General features: G+C 42.9%; 1 protein-coding gene across 1 annotated transcript in view; it reads left to right on the forward strand.

The window, feature by feature from the left end:
• Positions 1-16,237, forward strand: part of LOC117362955 (inositol polyphosphate-5-phosphatase A-like) — a 101,179-nt gene that overhangs the window by 15,059 nt on the left and 69,883 nt on the right. Inside the window, exon 4 of the mRNA XM_033950045.1 lies at positions 7,224-7,311. Within this exon, the coding sequence (XP_033805936.1) occupies positions 7,224-7,311 (88 nt within the window). The remainder of the gene's footprint in view (positions 1-7,223; positions 7,312-16,237) is intronic.

The following is a 16,237-nucleotide window of genomic DNA, read 5'->3' on the forward strand; positions in this document are numbered from 1 at the left end:
TCTCCTGAAATGTTTGTAAGAATCGGCGGAAAGCAACAATGAATGAAATTCCTTTTCATGCGAAGCTGCCTGGAATGCTAGAACATGATTAAGGAATTTCTTACTTTTACAACCTTTTACAGGCGGAAAATAAGAAATTTAAGCATTATAATTTAACTCTATTAGGAGTCGAAGTTGCAGTCTGCACATTTTCACCAACTCCGACTCCAGAGCCCAAAAATTGCTTCCAACTCCGACTCTACAGCTCTGACTTTGAATCCACAGCCCTGGTTTGTAAGGTGCAATTCCTTAATCACTATGTTGCAGTGAATCAGTGTATGTAAAGTGCCGGTGTTGGAACAGCTTCTGCCATAGAAATGCATTGTGGCATTTTTAGGAGGGGGTTAATTTCTGTTCCACCTCGCACTGGATGCAGAAACTTCACTTCTGCACAAGTGTAGAGGTACGCCACCTATTAAAGAGGTTGACTGCATTGCAGGGCAAACTTGTAAGGGTCTATTTTTATGAGACAGCCACATAGCAACCAATTTTTCAACATTCAAAATTAAATCCTGATCTTATTAGCCACTTCTCCAGTAGACTTAGTTTACAACTGAAATCTGACATCACTTGTGATTGATTGTACACTTCTCCCTCTGTATTCGTTGTGATAGGGGATTAACAGAATCGCAAATATAGAAAAAAACATAAATAACTTTTTCATATGTTATTTGCTGTTTTCTATTAAAAACCATCGTGAATATGGTGAAACCACGAATAACATGGTGGGAGACCTGGCCTGTTCCTGAAGGAGACTCAAAACAAGGTGAAGAAAGTGCTGGGAATCAGCGATTTTCTCTGTAAATGCTTGGAATCAGCGATTTCCCTATGCAAGCTGATGTAATTTGGGGGGAGGAGCCAGCAAGCTAAAAACTGTGAATAATCGAAACCGCAAATGCTGAAACCGCGAATACAGCGGGAGATGTGTACTTCATGAAAACAAGTACAGTCTTCCACTCTGCCCCCACTGGCTTCCCATTGGCTGAATCTTACTTGCAGCCTCTGCTGTTAGTTACAGTGGGTGCAGGCAGGCCAGGCTCACTCACAGAGGTGACAATGGGGAACTAGAGAACTGCAGATAGAGGTTTTAAACTCAGCAAATTATCCAGACATATTACCCATGCTTCCACCTTCTGGATATTAATGTAAAATTCTGATGACTTATGGCCAAAGCCAGACGGTTGACAATCCTAGATTCTGAGCACATTTCACATGGCCCCCCTAAATGTGGACATAAAATTGTGTTTGCCAATAGCTTAATCTGACCTTGCCTATGGCTATAGATGTTATTTGGGAATATGTCTGTTTATTAAAACTATTTATAAAATAAAGTATTAATTTGGTCTTGGAGGATGAGATGTACAGTGTCAGCATCTATGAGACAAACTTGGTTCTTTTTGTTACATAGAGCATTTTGGACCCCAGTTCGATTACAAAAGTTAGACAGCTCTAAGTCTAATAGATGCTGGCACTGTAAACTTGAAGTAGGGACTGTAGATCATTTATTATTCTATTGTCCCTTTATCATGGCCTTTTGGAAATCAGTTTGGTCCCAAATTAATTGTTTATTAGAGAATCATGTAGCACTATCATATGACACGATTTTATTTGGTATGACAATGAGAACAAAGAGTCAGATTTCATCAAACAACAATAAACTCTTATTGATTATGACAGGAGTTGCCATTCAGCATATTACTAGTAATTGGAAAAATTGCAGTAGATTAAATTATAACTTTTGGTGGAATTCATTGTGTCACATTTATAAAATGGAAAGCATAATTGCTATTCAAAATGGGAATTATAATAAATTTAAAACGATCTGGGGGCCATTGACATCTTACTGTAATGAATAGATACCATTTCCTGTTGAAAGTTTATTTGCAAATGGGGGGAGGGGTGTTTTAAAAGTTACTGTAGGTTTATTTAATAGAAAATGATACTTATATTTGTATATTTTTGATTAAATGTTAAAGGAAAGGGTGGGGGGATGGGTATAAATTTATATTTTTGATGTTATTCTAGTAAGAAATACAAGTGATGTATTTAATTCATATGTTTTATAATTTGTACACTTGATGTAAGATGTAAAAATGAATAAAGAATAAAAAAATAAAAATAAAAATTCTGATGACTTCTGAAAAAGCCAGACAGTTGACAATCCTAGATCCTAAGCACATTTCACATGGCCCCCCTAAACGTGGACATAGAATTGTGTTTGCCAATAGCTTAATCTGACCTTGCCCTTGGCTACAGATGTTATTTGGGAATATGTCTGTTTATTAAAACTATTTATAAAATAAAGTATTTAAAAAAACTTTCTATGGGGGCCGGGGAGAGGGTATGTTGGGGGGTGTGTGTTGGGGGGGGTAGGGGTGCCTCTGTAACATGGGAGGATATCAGAGTCCAGTCCTCTTGGGGGGTTCCTCTCTTGTAACTTTTAATTTCTTGTCTGCTAAGTTGCATTTGTTGGTAATAAAAACAGATTTCACCTAAAAAAAACTTTCTATAACTTTCTTGTCTGGCAGACAGGTCTATGCAGTTTACAACCTAAGGGCTCCTTTTATTAAAGTACGCTAATGGATATAGCATGTGTTAAATCATCTGCAAAGAGGTAAATCTTACCAGCCAGCCCTTTAGCGATATTGCTGAAGGGCTGACTGGTAAGATTTGCCTTTCTGGGGATGATACCAAAATCTGCAATAGAATAGACACCCCTGATGGTGTGGGAAGCTTGGGGAATTGTGTGAAATTTGGCAGTTAAGATTTAATGCTAAGAAATGCAAGGTCATGCATTTGAACTTCAAAAACCTGAAGGAATGGTGTAGTTTAGGGGGTGAAGAACTTTTGTGTACAAAAGAAGAGCTGGACTTGGGTGTGATATTATGCGATGATCTTAAGGTAGCCAAACAGGTTGAAAAGGCAACAGTGAAAGCTGGTTGCATAGGGAGAGGAATGGCCAGTAGGAAAAAGGCAGTGTGGATGCCCCTGTATAAGCCTCTGCAGAGACCTCATTTAGAATATTGGATGCAATGCTGGAGACCACACTTTCAAAAAGATATAAATGGGATGGAATTGGTCAAGAGGAAGGCTACTAAAATGGTCAATGGTCTACATTATAAGGCGTACAGCAGGGGTCTCAAAGTCCCTCCTTGAGGGCCACAATCCAGTCGGGTTTTCAGGATTTCCCCGATGAATATGCATTGAAAGCAGTGCATGCACATAGATCTCATGCATATTCATTGGGGAAATCCTGAAAACCCGACTGGATTGCGGCCCTCAAGGAGGGACTTTGAGACCCCTGGCGTACAGGGACAGACTTAAAAGATCTCCATATAGTTTATAGTTTATTCAGTTTTTGATTAAACGCTTTTTCGAATCTACAAAGCGTTGTACAAAGTAAAAACATTAACAGTAAAAACATATGTATACTTTGGAGGAAAGGTGGGAGAGAGGAGATATGAAAGAGCTGTTTAAATACCTATGTGACATAAATACTTGAGCTGAGTCTTTCAATTGTAAGGAAACTCCAGTGAGGGCATAGAATGAGGTTAAGAGGTGATAATCTCAGGAGTAATCTAAGGAAATACTTTTCACAGAAAGGGTGGCAATCACAGAACAGCCTCCTGGTAGAAGTGGTGGAGAAACAGACTGTGTGTCTGAATTTGTGGGACAGGCACGTGGGATCTCTTAGGGAGAGGAGGAGAAAGTGGATGCTGGAGATGGACAGACTGGATGGGCCATTTGGTCTCTATCTGCTGTCTTGTTTCTATGTTTACTTCTATGTTTACTAAGCTGTGCTAATGGATTTAGAAACATAGAAAAAAGCAGCAGAAAAGGGCTATAGCCCACCAAGTCTGCCCATTCCAAGTATCCCCTCCCCTGAATTTACTCCCTTAAAGATCCCACGTGAGTATCCCATTTTCTCTTAAAATCCGTCACGCTGCTGGCCTTTATCACCTGGAGTGGGAGTCTGTTCCAATGATCCACTACTCTTTTGGTGAAGAAGTACTTCCTGGAGTCGCCATGAAACTTCCCTCCCCTGATCTTCATCTTTAGCATGTATTAAATCCATTATCATACATTAGTAAAATGACCCCTCAAAAACATTCACATAAAGAACTCCAATTGTTCAGAAGGCGTACAGTGAAGCAAATACATTACACTACAAATACTACAAAATTAAATAAAAATAATAAACATATCAACCAAAAAAAGTGTCTGGTTTCTTAAAGTAGTTCTCACAGTAGAATTAATAGCAAAAAATGAAATAAAGGAATAGGGAAATATTAGCATTTCCTGTGTGTTGATCTATCTAATCTGCACGTGTTTGTATTTGTGTGTGTATCTCTGTTCTGTGTGGTGTGTGTGTGTGCTGAGCATGTGTGGAGATGATAGGGCTGGGGAGAAGGTATCTGCAGGGGAGCAAGTTTGAGGTGGTGAGGGTGATTTGGACCATGTAGGGTACTACATGGGGATGGGGCATTTGCTGTGGGATAATTTTTGGGATAGAACAGTTTGTGGGGTGTTGTGTGTATATTATGGGTATTGTATTTTTGGGGGTAGGCTGTAAGAGGTGTTGGGATGAGGTAGTTGGTGAGTGGATTTCTGAAATGGAGTTTGCAGGAGATAGCTTTAGAAGTTAGGGACAGTTCAGGGGTGTTGTGGCTTGGTTCTCTCAGCCACGAGTCAGGTGGTCTGAACCAGGCCCTGAGTACCAGACAAACATTCTCATTTTCATTCTGGGAGGGCTCCTTCTTTGATTGACATGTTCAGTTTCCTAATGTTCCAGACCAGTTTGGGGATCCCTGGTTTAATTCAGTGGTCCAAAAAGAGTTTCTTCAAGCAGTGTGTGCATTAGAGGCTTGCAGCCAAGGGAGTTACATTGGGATTCCCTCTCAAATTTCTGTCCTGGACTCTAATCTACCTTTATGTAGAAATGTTTGTGAACCTTCCCTAAATTTCTCTTCTAGTGACAGGCTTTTATAAAGTATATCAGCCTTGTAGTTCCTTCTCTTTTTTTGTAGTAGTCATAATAAATTTTAGAATACTTCCTTGTTTTGATTTGCTCTCTTTTCACCAGTCTGGCATCTGTGAACCAGCTGCCTTTCTGTTGTTTGGGACCTTATGTGAACTAGGGTAGTCTTCCCGGAAGAAGAACTTAAATTCCTTTACTTACAATGAGGGAATATAAGGGGAAAAAACCCCACCTGTACTTTATTTTGTACAGTTCAGTTTTTTAACTTTTCATTTAAAATCTCAGAGGCTTGTCATGGTCTTGTGGGCTTTTTCTAGAAATCATGGTCTTGTAATCTCTTATAGGAAGTTATTGAAACACACTCTATGGGCTCCTTTTATGAAGCTGCGTTAGGGCATTAACACGCGGAATAGCGTGCGCTACATTGCCGTTGGCGTTAATTCTAGCCGCGTAGCACATGGTGTAGCGTGCGGTAATATCCTGCGTGCGCTAAAATCTCTAACGCACCTTAGTAAAAGGAGCCCTATGTATCCCTGTGTAAGCTCCCAAGGCTTACATACTTACCGTATTTTCACGCATATAACGCGCGCGCTATATACGATTTTACAAACCGAGCATAACCATGCGCGTTATATGCATGAGCGCGTTTTACAATTTGTTTTTTACATTGCTGGTTCTGGTTCTGGTTCCCCTCCCCCCCCGATGTCCGATTCATCCCCCAGCCCCACCCCCCGCACCGTTTGCGGTGGAGAAGCAGCCTACCGTGGGTTCGTGATGCCAGTGAGCCCTGCTGCTTCCTCTGCCGCGGTCCCGCCCCTTCTCTGCGCTGCTTCCTCTGCTGCGGTCCCGCCCCTTCTCTGACGTCAGAGAAGGTGCGAGACTGCGGCAGAGGAAGCAGCCCAGAGAAGGTGCGGAACTGCGGCAGAGGAAGCAGCGCAAAGAAGGGGCGGGACCGCGGCAGAGGAAGCAGCAGGGCTCACTGGCATCGCGAACCCATGGTAGGCTGCTTCTCCACCGCAAACGGTGCGGGGGGGCTGGGGGATGAATTGGATGTCGGGGGGGTGCGAGCGGTCCTTCAGGGTGGGGGGGCCAGCGGTCCTTCGGGGTGGGGCATCAGGCTTTCAGGGTGGAGCGGGCCTTCAAGGGGGGGGGACAGGACTTCAGGGGGGGACAGGATTTCATGGGGGACAGGACTTCAAGGGCAGGGCGGCGAGAGGAGAGTCAAGGCGGCGATTCGGGGCAGAGGGCAGGGCGGCGAGAGGAGAGTCAGGGCGGCAAGCAGCATGTGCGGTATACATGTGTGCATGCTATATGTCAAGTTATTTACATAAATGTTGTTTTCCCGTGCGCTATACCCGTGTGCGCGTTATACGCGTGAAAATACGGTATATTTTTTACTGTTATTAGATAAAAGTAGGCAATCTAAGCGGCTTCAGACAGTTCCAGCAAATGGAATATTTACAGATATTTGCATCTGGTGAGTGTGATCTTGGATGTCACTGACTCAGCTTTTGCCCCCATCAGGGTTACATTACACTAGGATTCCTCTTTTTTTCTACTATGGGATCGCTCTTCCTACTGAAGTGCAGGGATATTGTTAGATGCCTCCTTTTTGTACCGAGCTTTCAAGAAATTTGATGGGCTGTGTTTCTGTTGCAGAACATTGATGCAGAGTAGAGAAATATCAGAATATGACAAGGTTCGAGTATACATTGGACAGATATAGAGGGCGGCTTTTCCTTTTCATGACCGGGGTAGCCATACAAATGGTTACCCGCAACTGGAAGAACTGGGATCACCTTAACTTTAATTTTTTGGTGGGCAAATTTATGTTTAATTTATAGATTTGAAAAAATGAACGCGGATATGCTGGGACATACTAAGAGATTTAAGCTAATCTGGGGCCCTTTGATAACTTTTATGGATTCATTGTAATTGTTTTTTCCTTTGTTCCTATTGGTATATTGCACACACACAGGGGGAGGGAGCGCAGAAAGGGGGGGTATTTCTTTGCATGGTTCTATTCCCTTATGAAATGTTGGGTGGGTGGTTTTTTTTATTGTTGTATGGATTTTGATTGATTATAAATGCATATATGATTAATATTATTTGTATAGATACTATATTGCATTTTTGTTAGCTTTAGAAACTCAATAAAGATTTATATATAAAAAAAGAAATTTGATGGGCTGTGTTTCTGTTGCAGAACATTGATGCAGAGTAGAGAAATGTCAGAATATGACAAGGTGCGAGTATACATTGACAGTGACTTCACAGAGATGAACAGCTTTACTGTAAGTCCAGCTATACTTGGTGGAAATTAATCCTGTGCCCCACTTCTTTTCCTCCTTTCTGAGTTTCTCTCTGTGTTTGCTTGTCTCTTCTCTCTTCATATCTTAGGTTCTTTCTAGCTCTTGCTGCTGCTATGTTCTCTCTTCTCTTTCTCAGTTTTTCTACCTCTCCAGCACTTACTCTTTTTTTTTTTCCATCTTTTTTCAGTTTCAAGGCAAGCACAATGAGGATAATTTTATAACAAAGTGCTTTACTGTAGGTGCTGGTTATGGCACTTGTTTTAAGCCTATTAAGAGGGGAGATATGATTGAAGTCTACAAAATCCTGAATGGAGTACAAGTGGATCGATTTTTTTTTCGCTCCATCAAAAATGACAAAGACTAGTGGACACTCAATGAAGTTACAGGGAAAGACTTTTAAAACCAATAGGAGGAAATCTTTTTCACTCAGAGAATAGTTAAGCTCTGGAACGTGTTGCCAGAGGATGTGGTAAGAACAGATACCGTAGCTGGTTTTATGAAAGATTTGGACAAGTTCCTGAAGGAAAAGTCCATATTCTGTTATTGAGAAAGACACGGGGAAAGCTACTGCTTGCCCTGTATTGATAGCATGGAATATCGCTACACCTTGGGTTGGCCCGGTACTAGTGACCTGGATTGGCCACCGTGAGAACGGGCTACTGGGCTTGATGGACCATTGGTCTGACCCAGTAAGGCTATTCTTATGTTCTTATTTATATAAATAAAAATAGGCATCTATTTTTCTTTGGCAGTCATTTTAGAAGGGCTATGCATAAACTAGCAGTTAAATATTGATCTTGCATAAACATCTGTGTTTGAATTTTACAAAGCTAGGATATGCATGTCAAAAACCCAAGTACATGCAAATGGTAAAGAGATGTGGTCTGGGCATGTTTTGGTCAGGACTAGGGCAAGCCTAGAAGATAAATGTTTATTTCCCATTTAAGAAGGGGAATGAACATCAGCATTGGGATTTACACCTGTTATCAAGCACATTTAGTTTGTGGCAGACTGCTCATTTCAAGCAACACGTCACTTGAGGAATTAGGAGTGGATCCTTCTTAATCTCCCAGTGGATTTTGTCCCCCCCCACCACCAAATGTGCTGGTTTTCAACCTGTTGATATTTTCAATGTTTTTTTTTTCCTAAAATAGATGTTTATGGCGCATGCACTCTGTGCATAAACGTCCATTTCTCCTGCAGTGTTCTCCCTAGGGCCTTTCAGCCGGGTGCTCTGCCCAGCTAATTTAGCTGACTGCCCGGTTGTCACCTATCACGAATCCTGCTGCTGCCGCCGCTGCTCAATATTAAAAAAAAAAACAAAAAAACCTTCTTTCACCGGCTTGGAGATCGCCCGTAGAAAATTCATGCTTCTGGGCTCTAAAGTGCGCGTGCAGGCTTACCTTCGCTTCCCTCCGAAACCGGAAGTTACGTCCCGGGGGAGAAGAGAAGGGAAGCCGGAACGCACACTTTAGAGCCCCGAAGCATGAGTTCACTACGGGCTAAGGCAGTTTTTGGATTGCTGTACTTCTTTGGGTCTGCCTGTTTAGCTGATGGGAGTTTCCTAACTTCTGGTGCCTGTTTCCTGCAGTCCCGTTAGCAGTGCGCAGGTAAGCTACTATGGTACTGCATGTGTAGGCTTCAAGGGCTGGAGTTGCTGGGAGCTCAGAGCTGACTATGGGGAGCCAAAGTTGGCCTTTGGTTCTGCGTGGAAGGCGAGTTCAGATCAAGAGGTTGAGTTTCCTATGGTGACAACCAGTGCCAGTGGGCTCCTCAGCAGCAGTTTCAGTTTCAGCAGGAACGGCCTCCATTTTGGATTCTCACTGTGTCTTGCCGCCACATATTCAGTCAGCGACGGAGGGAAGTTAAAACTCTCTTACTTGCTTCGCGCCTTCCTTGCTGCCGGGTCCTGCCTAATTTCTGTTTCCGCGAAGGCAGGACCCGGCAACGAGGAAGGCTAGAAGCAAGGAAAAGCAGCAAGTTGTAAGCTTCCCTCCGTCGCTGACCTATGGGAGATAGGTCAGCGATGGAGGGAAGCTTACAACTTTCCTAGCGACTCTGTCGACGAGTGTGTGAGCTGGGAGGGATGGGAAGAGAAATGCTGCTAGTGCACCCAAAGGGGGAGGGGAGGGGGAAGAGAAATGTTCTGCTGCTGCACCCATTTTTGGGGGGAAGGGAAAAGAAATGCTGCTGCTGCACCCAATTTTTTGTGGGGGAGGGGGAAGAGAAAAGCTGCTGCTGCACCCAATTGTGGAGGGGAAGAGAAGTGCTGCTGCTGCACCCAATTGGGGAGGGGAAGAGAAGTGCTGCTGCACCCAATTGGGGAGGGGAGAGGGGAATAGAAGTGCTGCTACTGCACCCAGTTGGGGAGGGGAAGAGAAGTGCTGCTCCTACACCCAATTGGGGGGGAGGGGGAAGAAAAGTGCTGCTGCTGCACCCATTTGGGGAGGGGGAGGGGTAGAGAAGTGCTGCTGCAGCAGCACCCAATTGGGGAGGGAGAAGGAAGACCAGGGAAGGGAGAGGAGAGGCAAGATGCCAAGACCATGGGAGGGAGGGAAAGGAGCTACCAGACCATAGAGCGGGAGATAGATGTCAGCGCATATGGGGGGAGAGAAGGAAAGGAGATAGAGATGCCAGACCATGGGATGGAGTGGGAAGGAAGGAAGGAAAGGAGAAGAGAGAGATGCCAGAGTATAGGGAAGGGGGTGAAGATGAAATGAATCATGTACAAAGGAGAGAAAGGGCACAGGATATACAGTTTATTGAAGGGACATAGAAAGAGGGAAGATGCCATATGGAACAGAGAGAGGGCGGACACTGGATGGAAAGGGCAGGGAAGGTGGATAGTGGATGCAAGGGGTAGAGAGAGAGAGAGAGAGAGAGGGCAGAGGCTGGGTGGAAGGGGCAAAGAGAGGACAGATGTTGCATGGAAGGGAGCGAGGACAAACACTGAATAGAAAGAAGAGAGTGAAGAGAAGATGATTAAAGCAGAAATGACAAAAGGTAGAAAAATTTTTTTTTATTGCTTTACGTAGAATCAAGTAGTATTGTAACTGTATTGATTAAAGTTTATAAATAGGAAATGGAAATAAGGCAATTTTTTTGGGACTAAACCCCTTTCTTCAGGTCAGGACAGGATACCATAAGTGCAGAGGTGCCCAAATGATTGCAAAGGCAATGTGAGTCGATCGTGTTGTCTTTACAATTTTTCTCCCTGCCTCCCCGAGCCAGACCAGGTGCGTACAAGTGCTGGACTCACACGATTTCACCTCCGACGTGAATTCTGACGTCTGAGAGGAAGTTCTGGGCCAGCCAATATTAATAATTGGGAGGAGGGGGGGAAAATTGATGTTTTCTTTAATAATGTATGTAATATGGTGTATTTTATGCAATCTGTTAGTTATATTAATTGTAATACACTGTCAAAGCTTGAAAATTAATAAAGAATAAAAAAAAAAAAGAAAAAAGAATTGACATCGGAGGTGAAGTCTTGTGAGTCTGGCGCTTGTACGTGCCTGACTTGGCTCAGGGAAGCAGCAGGGAAAAATTGGTGTGGTGGCTTAGGGGGTAGGGAAAGAATCAGGGAAGTGGAGAAATTGGCGTGATGGCTTGGGGGGGACAGGGGGAGAGAGAAAAAAAGACAGGGAGGCAGGGGGAGAGAGAGAAAGAAAGACAAAAAGGGGAGGGGCAGAAAGAAAGAAATATTGGATTTACAGTCAGAAGAAGGAAGTGCAACCAAGACTCATGAAATCACCAGACAAAAAGGTAGGAAAAATGATTTTATTTTCAATTTAGTGATCAAAATGTGTCCGTTTTGAGAATTTATATCTGCTGTCTATATTTTGCACTATGGCCCCCTTTTACTAAACCGCAATAGTAGTTTTACGCACAGGGAGCCTATGAGCATCGAGAGCAGCGCAGGGCATTCAGCACAGCTCCCTGCGCTAAAAACTGCTATCGTGGTTTAGTAAAAGGGAGAGGGTATATTTGTCTATTTTTGTATAGTTGTTACTGAGGTGACATTGCATATTTTAAAGTCATCTGCCTTAACCTCTGAAAAAAAAACCCCGAATACAAATGATAATTAACATTTTCTCTGCGTACAGTGTGCTTTGTGTTTTTAAAAACTTTATTATTGGTAGATCATTTTGACTTGGTCATTTTAAAAAAGTAGCTCACAAGCCAAAAAAGTGGGGGCATCCCTGCTGTACTGTCTTGAAGAAAGATTTGGCCTCTGAAAGCTAATTGAAAAATGGATTAGTCCAATAAAATGGTGTTTTCTTATTTCTCATTATTTGTGGTGATTGTTATGTGGCAGTTTTTTTCAAATTTACATCTACTGTCTTTAAATTTTGCACAGTATTAGAGGACGTGTCACTGTTTCTGTGGTGTTGCATTGTATGCAGAGTCTGGTTTCTTGGTTCAGTTTTACTTTTGTCTACATATTTCTGTTTTTAGTTTGTGATTATTCCATATTAGGCGAGGGTGTATCTGTCTGTGTGTATGAAAAGGACATGGTTTTCTGTTAGCATCGACTGTACAGGATCTGGCTTGTTTAGTTTTACAATGCATGTGTTGGTGTTCTAGTGCTCACTGCAGTGTTTAAGATGCTGCCTTTTCCTAGGTGCACCCTTGTGTGACTCATGGATTATTACTAAAAATATCTTTTTTTATATAGAGGAGGGGGTTGTTAAAAAAATGATCAGCACTGGCTGCCATATATATTAGGTACGCCACTGGATTTAATGACCCTATTCTAACTTTACTGTTGATGTAGGTGTTGTCCCACCCTCCCACACACACAATAAAGAATTAAATTATAGATGTATTAACATCAAGCAGCTTTCAACTGACATTATAAGCAAATAAAAATAAAATATTTTTAATACATTGCTAATTATTACCTGCTTCTTTACCTAAACTGTTTTGCCCTACCTCTCACTTTGCACTACAACAAAATAAAAAAGTAGCATTTAAAGATCAATCACACAGGTCTCCTTCAAGGCTCAGTAATACCTCTCCATAAATTATGTGGAAGAGGTCTGGAAGTGGGGATAGCATCTATTTCATATCCTCAGTGAGACCTCAGGAAGGAACCTAGTGATCAAAACATTATTAGAGGTGCTGTAGAGCCATTTCTTGTATGACTGGATGAGCTATATTTATCTTTTTTTTTTAGCTGTTTAAATTCATGCAGAAATAAATGACTAGATTGAACCTAATGACTTCATTAACGCATTTCCCTTTTTTAAAACCTCTTACCATTTGAAAGAGGGCAAATATCTAATTATTCCCTTCTAGAATTGGCTACTTCTTAAATTTAGTAAAAATATTCTGGCACAAGTGTCAAACCTTAAAAAAGGAAGTCATATTGAGCTTTGGAAAATAATAATAATTAACTAATAAAAATAGTACACATTTAGGGCTCCTTTTATTAAGCTGCGATAGTGGTTTTAGCGCACGCAGAATTGCCGCGCGCACTAGACGCTAACGCCAGCATTGAGCTGGCTTTAGTTTTCCTGCATAGCACGAGAGTATGTGCGCGCTAAAAATGCTAGCACACCTTTGTAAAAGAGGGGATTAATTTTCCCCACCACCAAATTTCCCCATCCTGCCTCAGCTGGCTACTTTTTCATGCCACCCGGCTGCAAAAAATTTCTGGAGAGAACACTGTCCTGTATTTTATAACAGCCTTTGCTTCAGCAGATTCTGATCTGGACTGGAGGTCTGCACGGAAACGGGGATTACGGGAATCCCGTGGGACTCCCACAGGGATCCCCCCAGGTCTATGGGACTCCTGTGGGGATTCCTCCCCCCAGGTCTACGTGACTCCCTCGGGGATGAAACCGGGATTCCTGAGGCCTGGAAAGAGAATTAGTAGAAGATAGACAAAAGCAGAAACTGGGACCAAGATGATGGAAAAACAAAATGTTCCACCAGCTACAGCAAGGGGGATGCTCATTTTGAGGGGGGGGGGCTAAGCTCAAATTGGGAGGCCCAGCCCCCTCTCATGGTTATGCCACCAATTGTGTTTAGTACAAAATGAAGTACTTGCTGAGTTTATTTTGGGGTTTCCAGTTCAGTTTTGACACATTTTTCTTATGCAACCATTGTCCTGAAAAGTGCCTCTCTCAATTCTGCTTTATTTAATTTGCTGTATTGTTTGTGCATTAAAAACCATTTGTAGATCTTGGAAGGAACTCTCACAAGTTACCTATGCCAGATGGTGGAACCAGATTTGTTTGCTCTACAGCAGGGGTGTCAAACTCAATCACATAAGGGGCCGAAATCTGAAAAAAAGGCTAAGTTGCGGGCCAAATTTTTAATTAAGATACTTAGGGGTCCTTTTATTAAGGTATGCTAACCGAATTAGCGCATGCTAAATGCACACCTTAACAAAAGCACCCCTAACTGACTAAGGCTTAGTCTTAGCAGAAATATAGGGTTGCAACGTCTCCAACCCCAAACCAGCTCTGTGGTGTAAACAAAATAAATATTGTAATCACAAAACAGAAAATAAAATTATTTTTTCTACCTTTTGTTGGTCCCAGGCTCTGGTTGTCTTCTGATAACTTGCTTGCCAGGGTCTCCTGCTAACTATCCATCTTCCATCTCTGTCCTCCCCTTCCATTTCCCTTCCCTCCCCCGGAGGTCTGGCATCTTTCCTATTTTTCATGTCCATATCTGCAGCTGCAGCGATGGACCTTACCATCCCCAGATCCACCATCTGTCCTTTTCTCAACTACCCTTTCATCTAGCATCTCTCCCTCCTTCCCCACCACCCCAGGGTTCACCATCTCTCCGTTTCTCTTCCCAACTACCCTCCTATCCAGTATCTATCCCCCCTCCACACCATCCCTTGTGACCAACTTCTCTCTCTTTCTGTTCCTTCCCTCCCTCCCTCCCATTGCCCACCATCTCTCTCTCTCCTCTGTTTTATTTCTTCCCCACTCCACCCCACTCTCCCTCCAAGAAAACATATTCTCTTTCTTTTTAGCTTCTCTTTCTATCCCTCCCTTCCTTTGTTCAGCATTTCCTCTCTTGCCCCTCTCCACTGAGCATCTTCCCTTTTCTTCCCTGCTTTCCCCTCCCACATGTCCAGTATCCACTCTGTGTCCTTACTCCCTCTCTCCATGCTTATGTTCTCCCTTTGTCATTCTTCACCCACCCCTGATTTAGCATTTTTTTGGTCACTTTGTTCCCTGCAGTATTCAGTATCCCCATTTGTGCCCCTAAATGTCTGTATCCTTATTCTCCCCTCACTCCTCCTCAGTCTGGCACATGCACGTTTGGACCCCTCCTTCTCTCCCTCTGGGTACTTCTATATCAGGGCCCGCCCCCGTCCTGAAGGCCTACATGCTTTCCCCCCTTCTTCCCGGTCTCACCTTCATATTTGGCCTGCCGTTCCTACCCTTCCTCCATTCCGGCTTCCTGGTCTCCTCTGCTTTTCAACCGCGTCTGCCTTTTCCTGGTCTCCTCTTCAGAGCAGCCTGCTAAGGATTGCAGGCCTGCTATAGCTAACCTTACAGACCTCTTTCGACCTTGGTAGCACGTTCCCTCTGACGCAATCCCGCCCCTTCTCTGACATAAGGGATCACATCAGAGGGAATGTGCTACCGAAGTTGACAATGGCCTGCAAGATTTGCTACAGCCGGCCAGCGATCCTCAGCAGGCTGGTTTGAAGAGGATATCAGATGAAGGCAGATGCGAGTGAAGAGCAGCAGTGGCAGTGGTTCGTGCCGGCGGGCCAGATTGAGTATAAAGTTGAAAATGTCTGGCGGGCCAATTTTTAACTCACCGCGGACCAGATTTGGCTCTTTCCGATTATTAATCCCCAAATGCATTACTCTTCTTTTCTTTGCATTGAATTTTAATTGCCAGATATTAGACCATTCCTCTAACTTTTGTAGATCCTTTTTCATGTTTTCCACTCCCTCCTCGTTGTCTACTTTGTTACAAATCTCAGTATCATCAACAAAAAGGCAAACCTTTAGAAGGAAAGGTATATTATAAGTACAAAGTATGTACTTTTCCACTAGTCAGTATTCTGTAAGAGGTCATTTATTCTACTACTATTAATTATTTCTGTAGCGCTACCAGATATATGCAGCGCTGTACAGAGTCACAAAGAAGACAGTCCCTGCTCGAAAGAGCTTACAATCAACAGACAAGTTAGACAAACAGGATGTCATGGATACAGTTAAGGGGAACGGTTAAAATGCTGGCTGGGTTAGTGGGCAGTGGGGAGTAGGGTAATGGATTGAAGGCTATATCAAAAAGGTGGGTTTTCAGTCTGCTTTTAAACAAATAGCCACTTATTCTATAAATGTCTAGAATACCATGCATGTTCCTGGCACCTCAAACTAGATGGCTCCTTATATAATGACCCTCAATGTGTGTGAGATTTATCTTGTACAGCAATATATAGGTTCTCATTATGAAATACACTTTTTCTTTCTATATCCTGTCTCTATTTTTGTGCTTCTTGGCTTTTGCACCATATTGTTTCTCAGAGTTTATCTGCTGTTCTGTGCCTTATTGTCCCAAGAGATTCCAGGACTAGGATCAGGCATAGGAGCCAGCTTTATGGGTGCTGAACATCACCAATATTGAACAACTCCTTTACTATGTCTAGGGAGGGGCAATTTGTATTATACTTGGCACCCCCAATTATTTTGGAAAAGTTGGTATGCAGAAGGGAAGGTGCATCACAACTCCTCCCTAGCACCAGCTTTCGCTGCTTGCTGTTAGAGCAGCCTAAAGTCACCAGGTGGCGCTCTGACCTCTTGAACAGAAATATAGTAATGTTACATGTCAGTGGATGCTGATCTTTCCTTGTCCTGAAATCTCTTTCTTTAAAGGACCTTTATTTTCTTTATTTCACTTAAGCCAATGTTTTACTGTTTTC

This window comes from Geotrypetes seraphini, chromosome 6 (assembly GCF_902459505.1).
Source record: "Geotrypetes seraphini chromosome 6, aGeoSer1.1, whole genome shotgun sequence".
Lineage (NCBI taxonomy): Eukaryota > Metazoa > Chordata > Amphibia > Gymnophiona > Dermophiidae > Geotrypetes > Geotrypetes seraphini.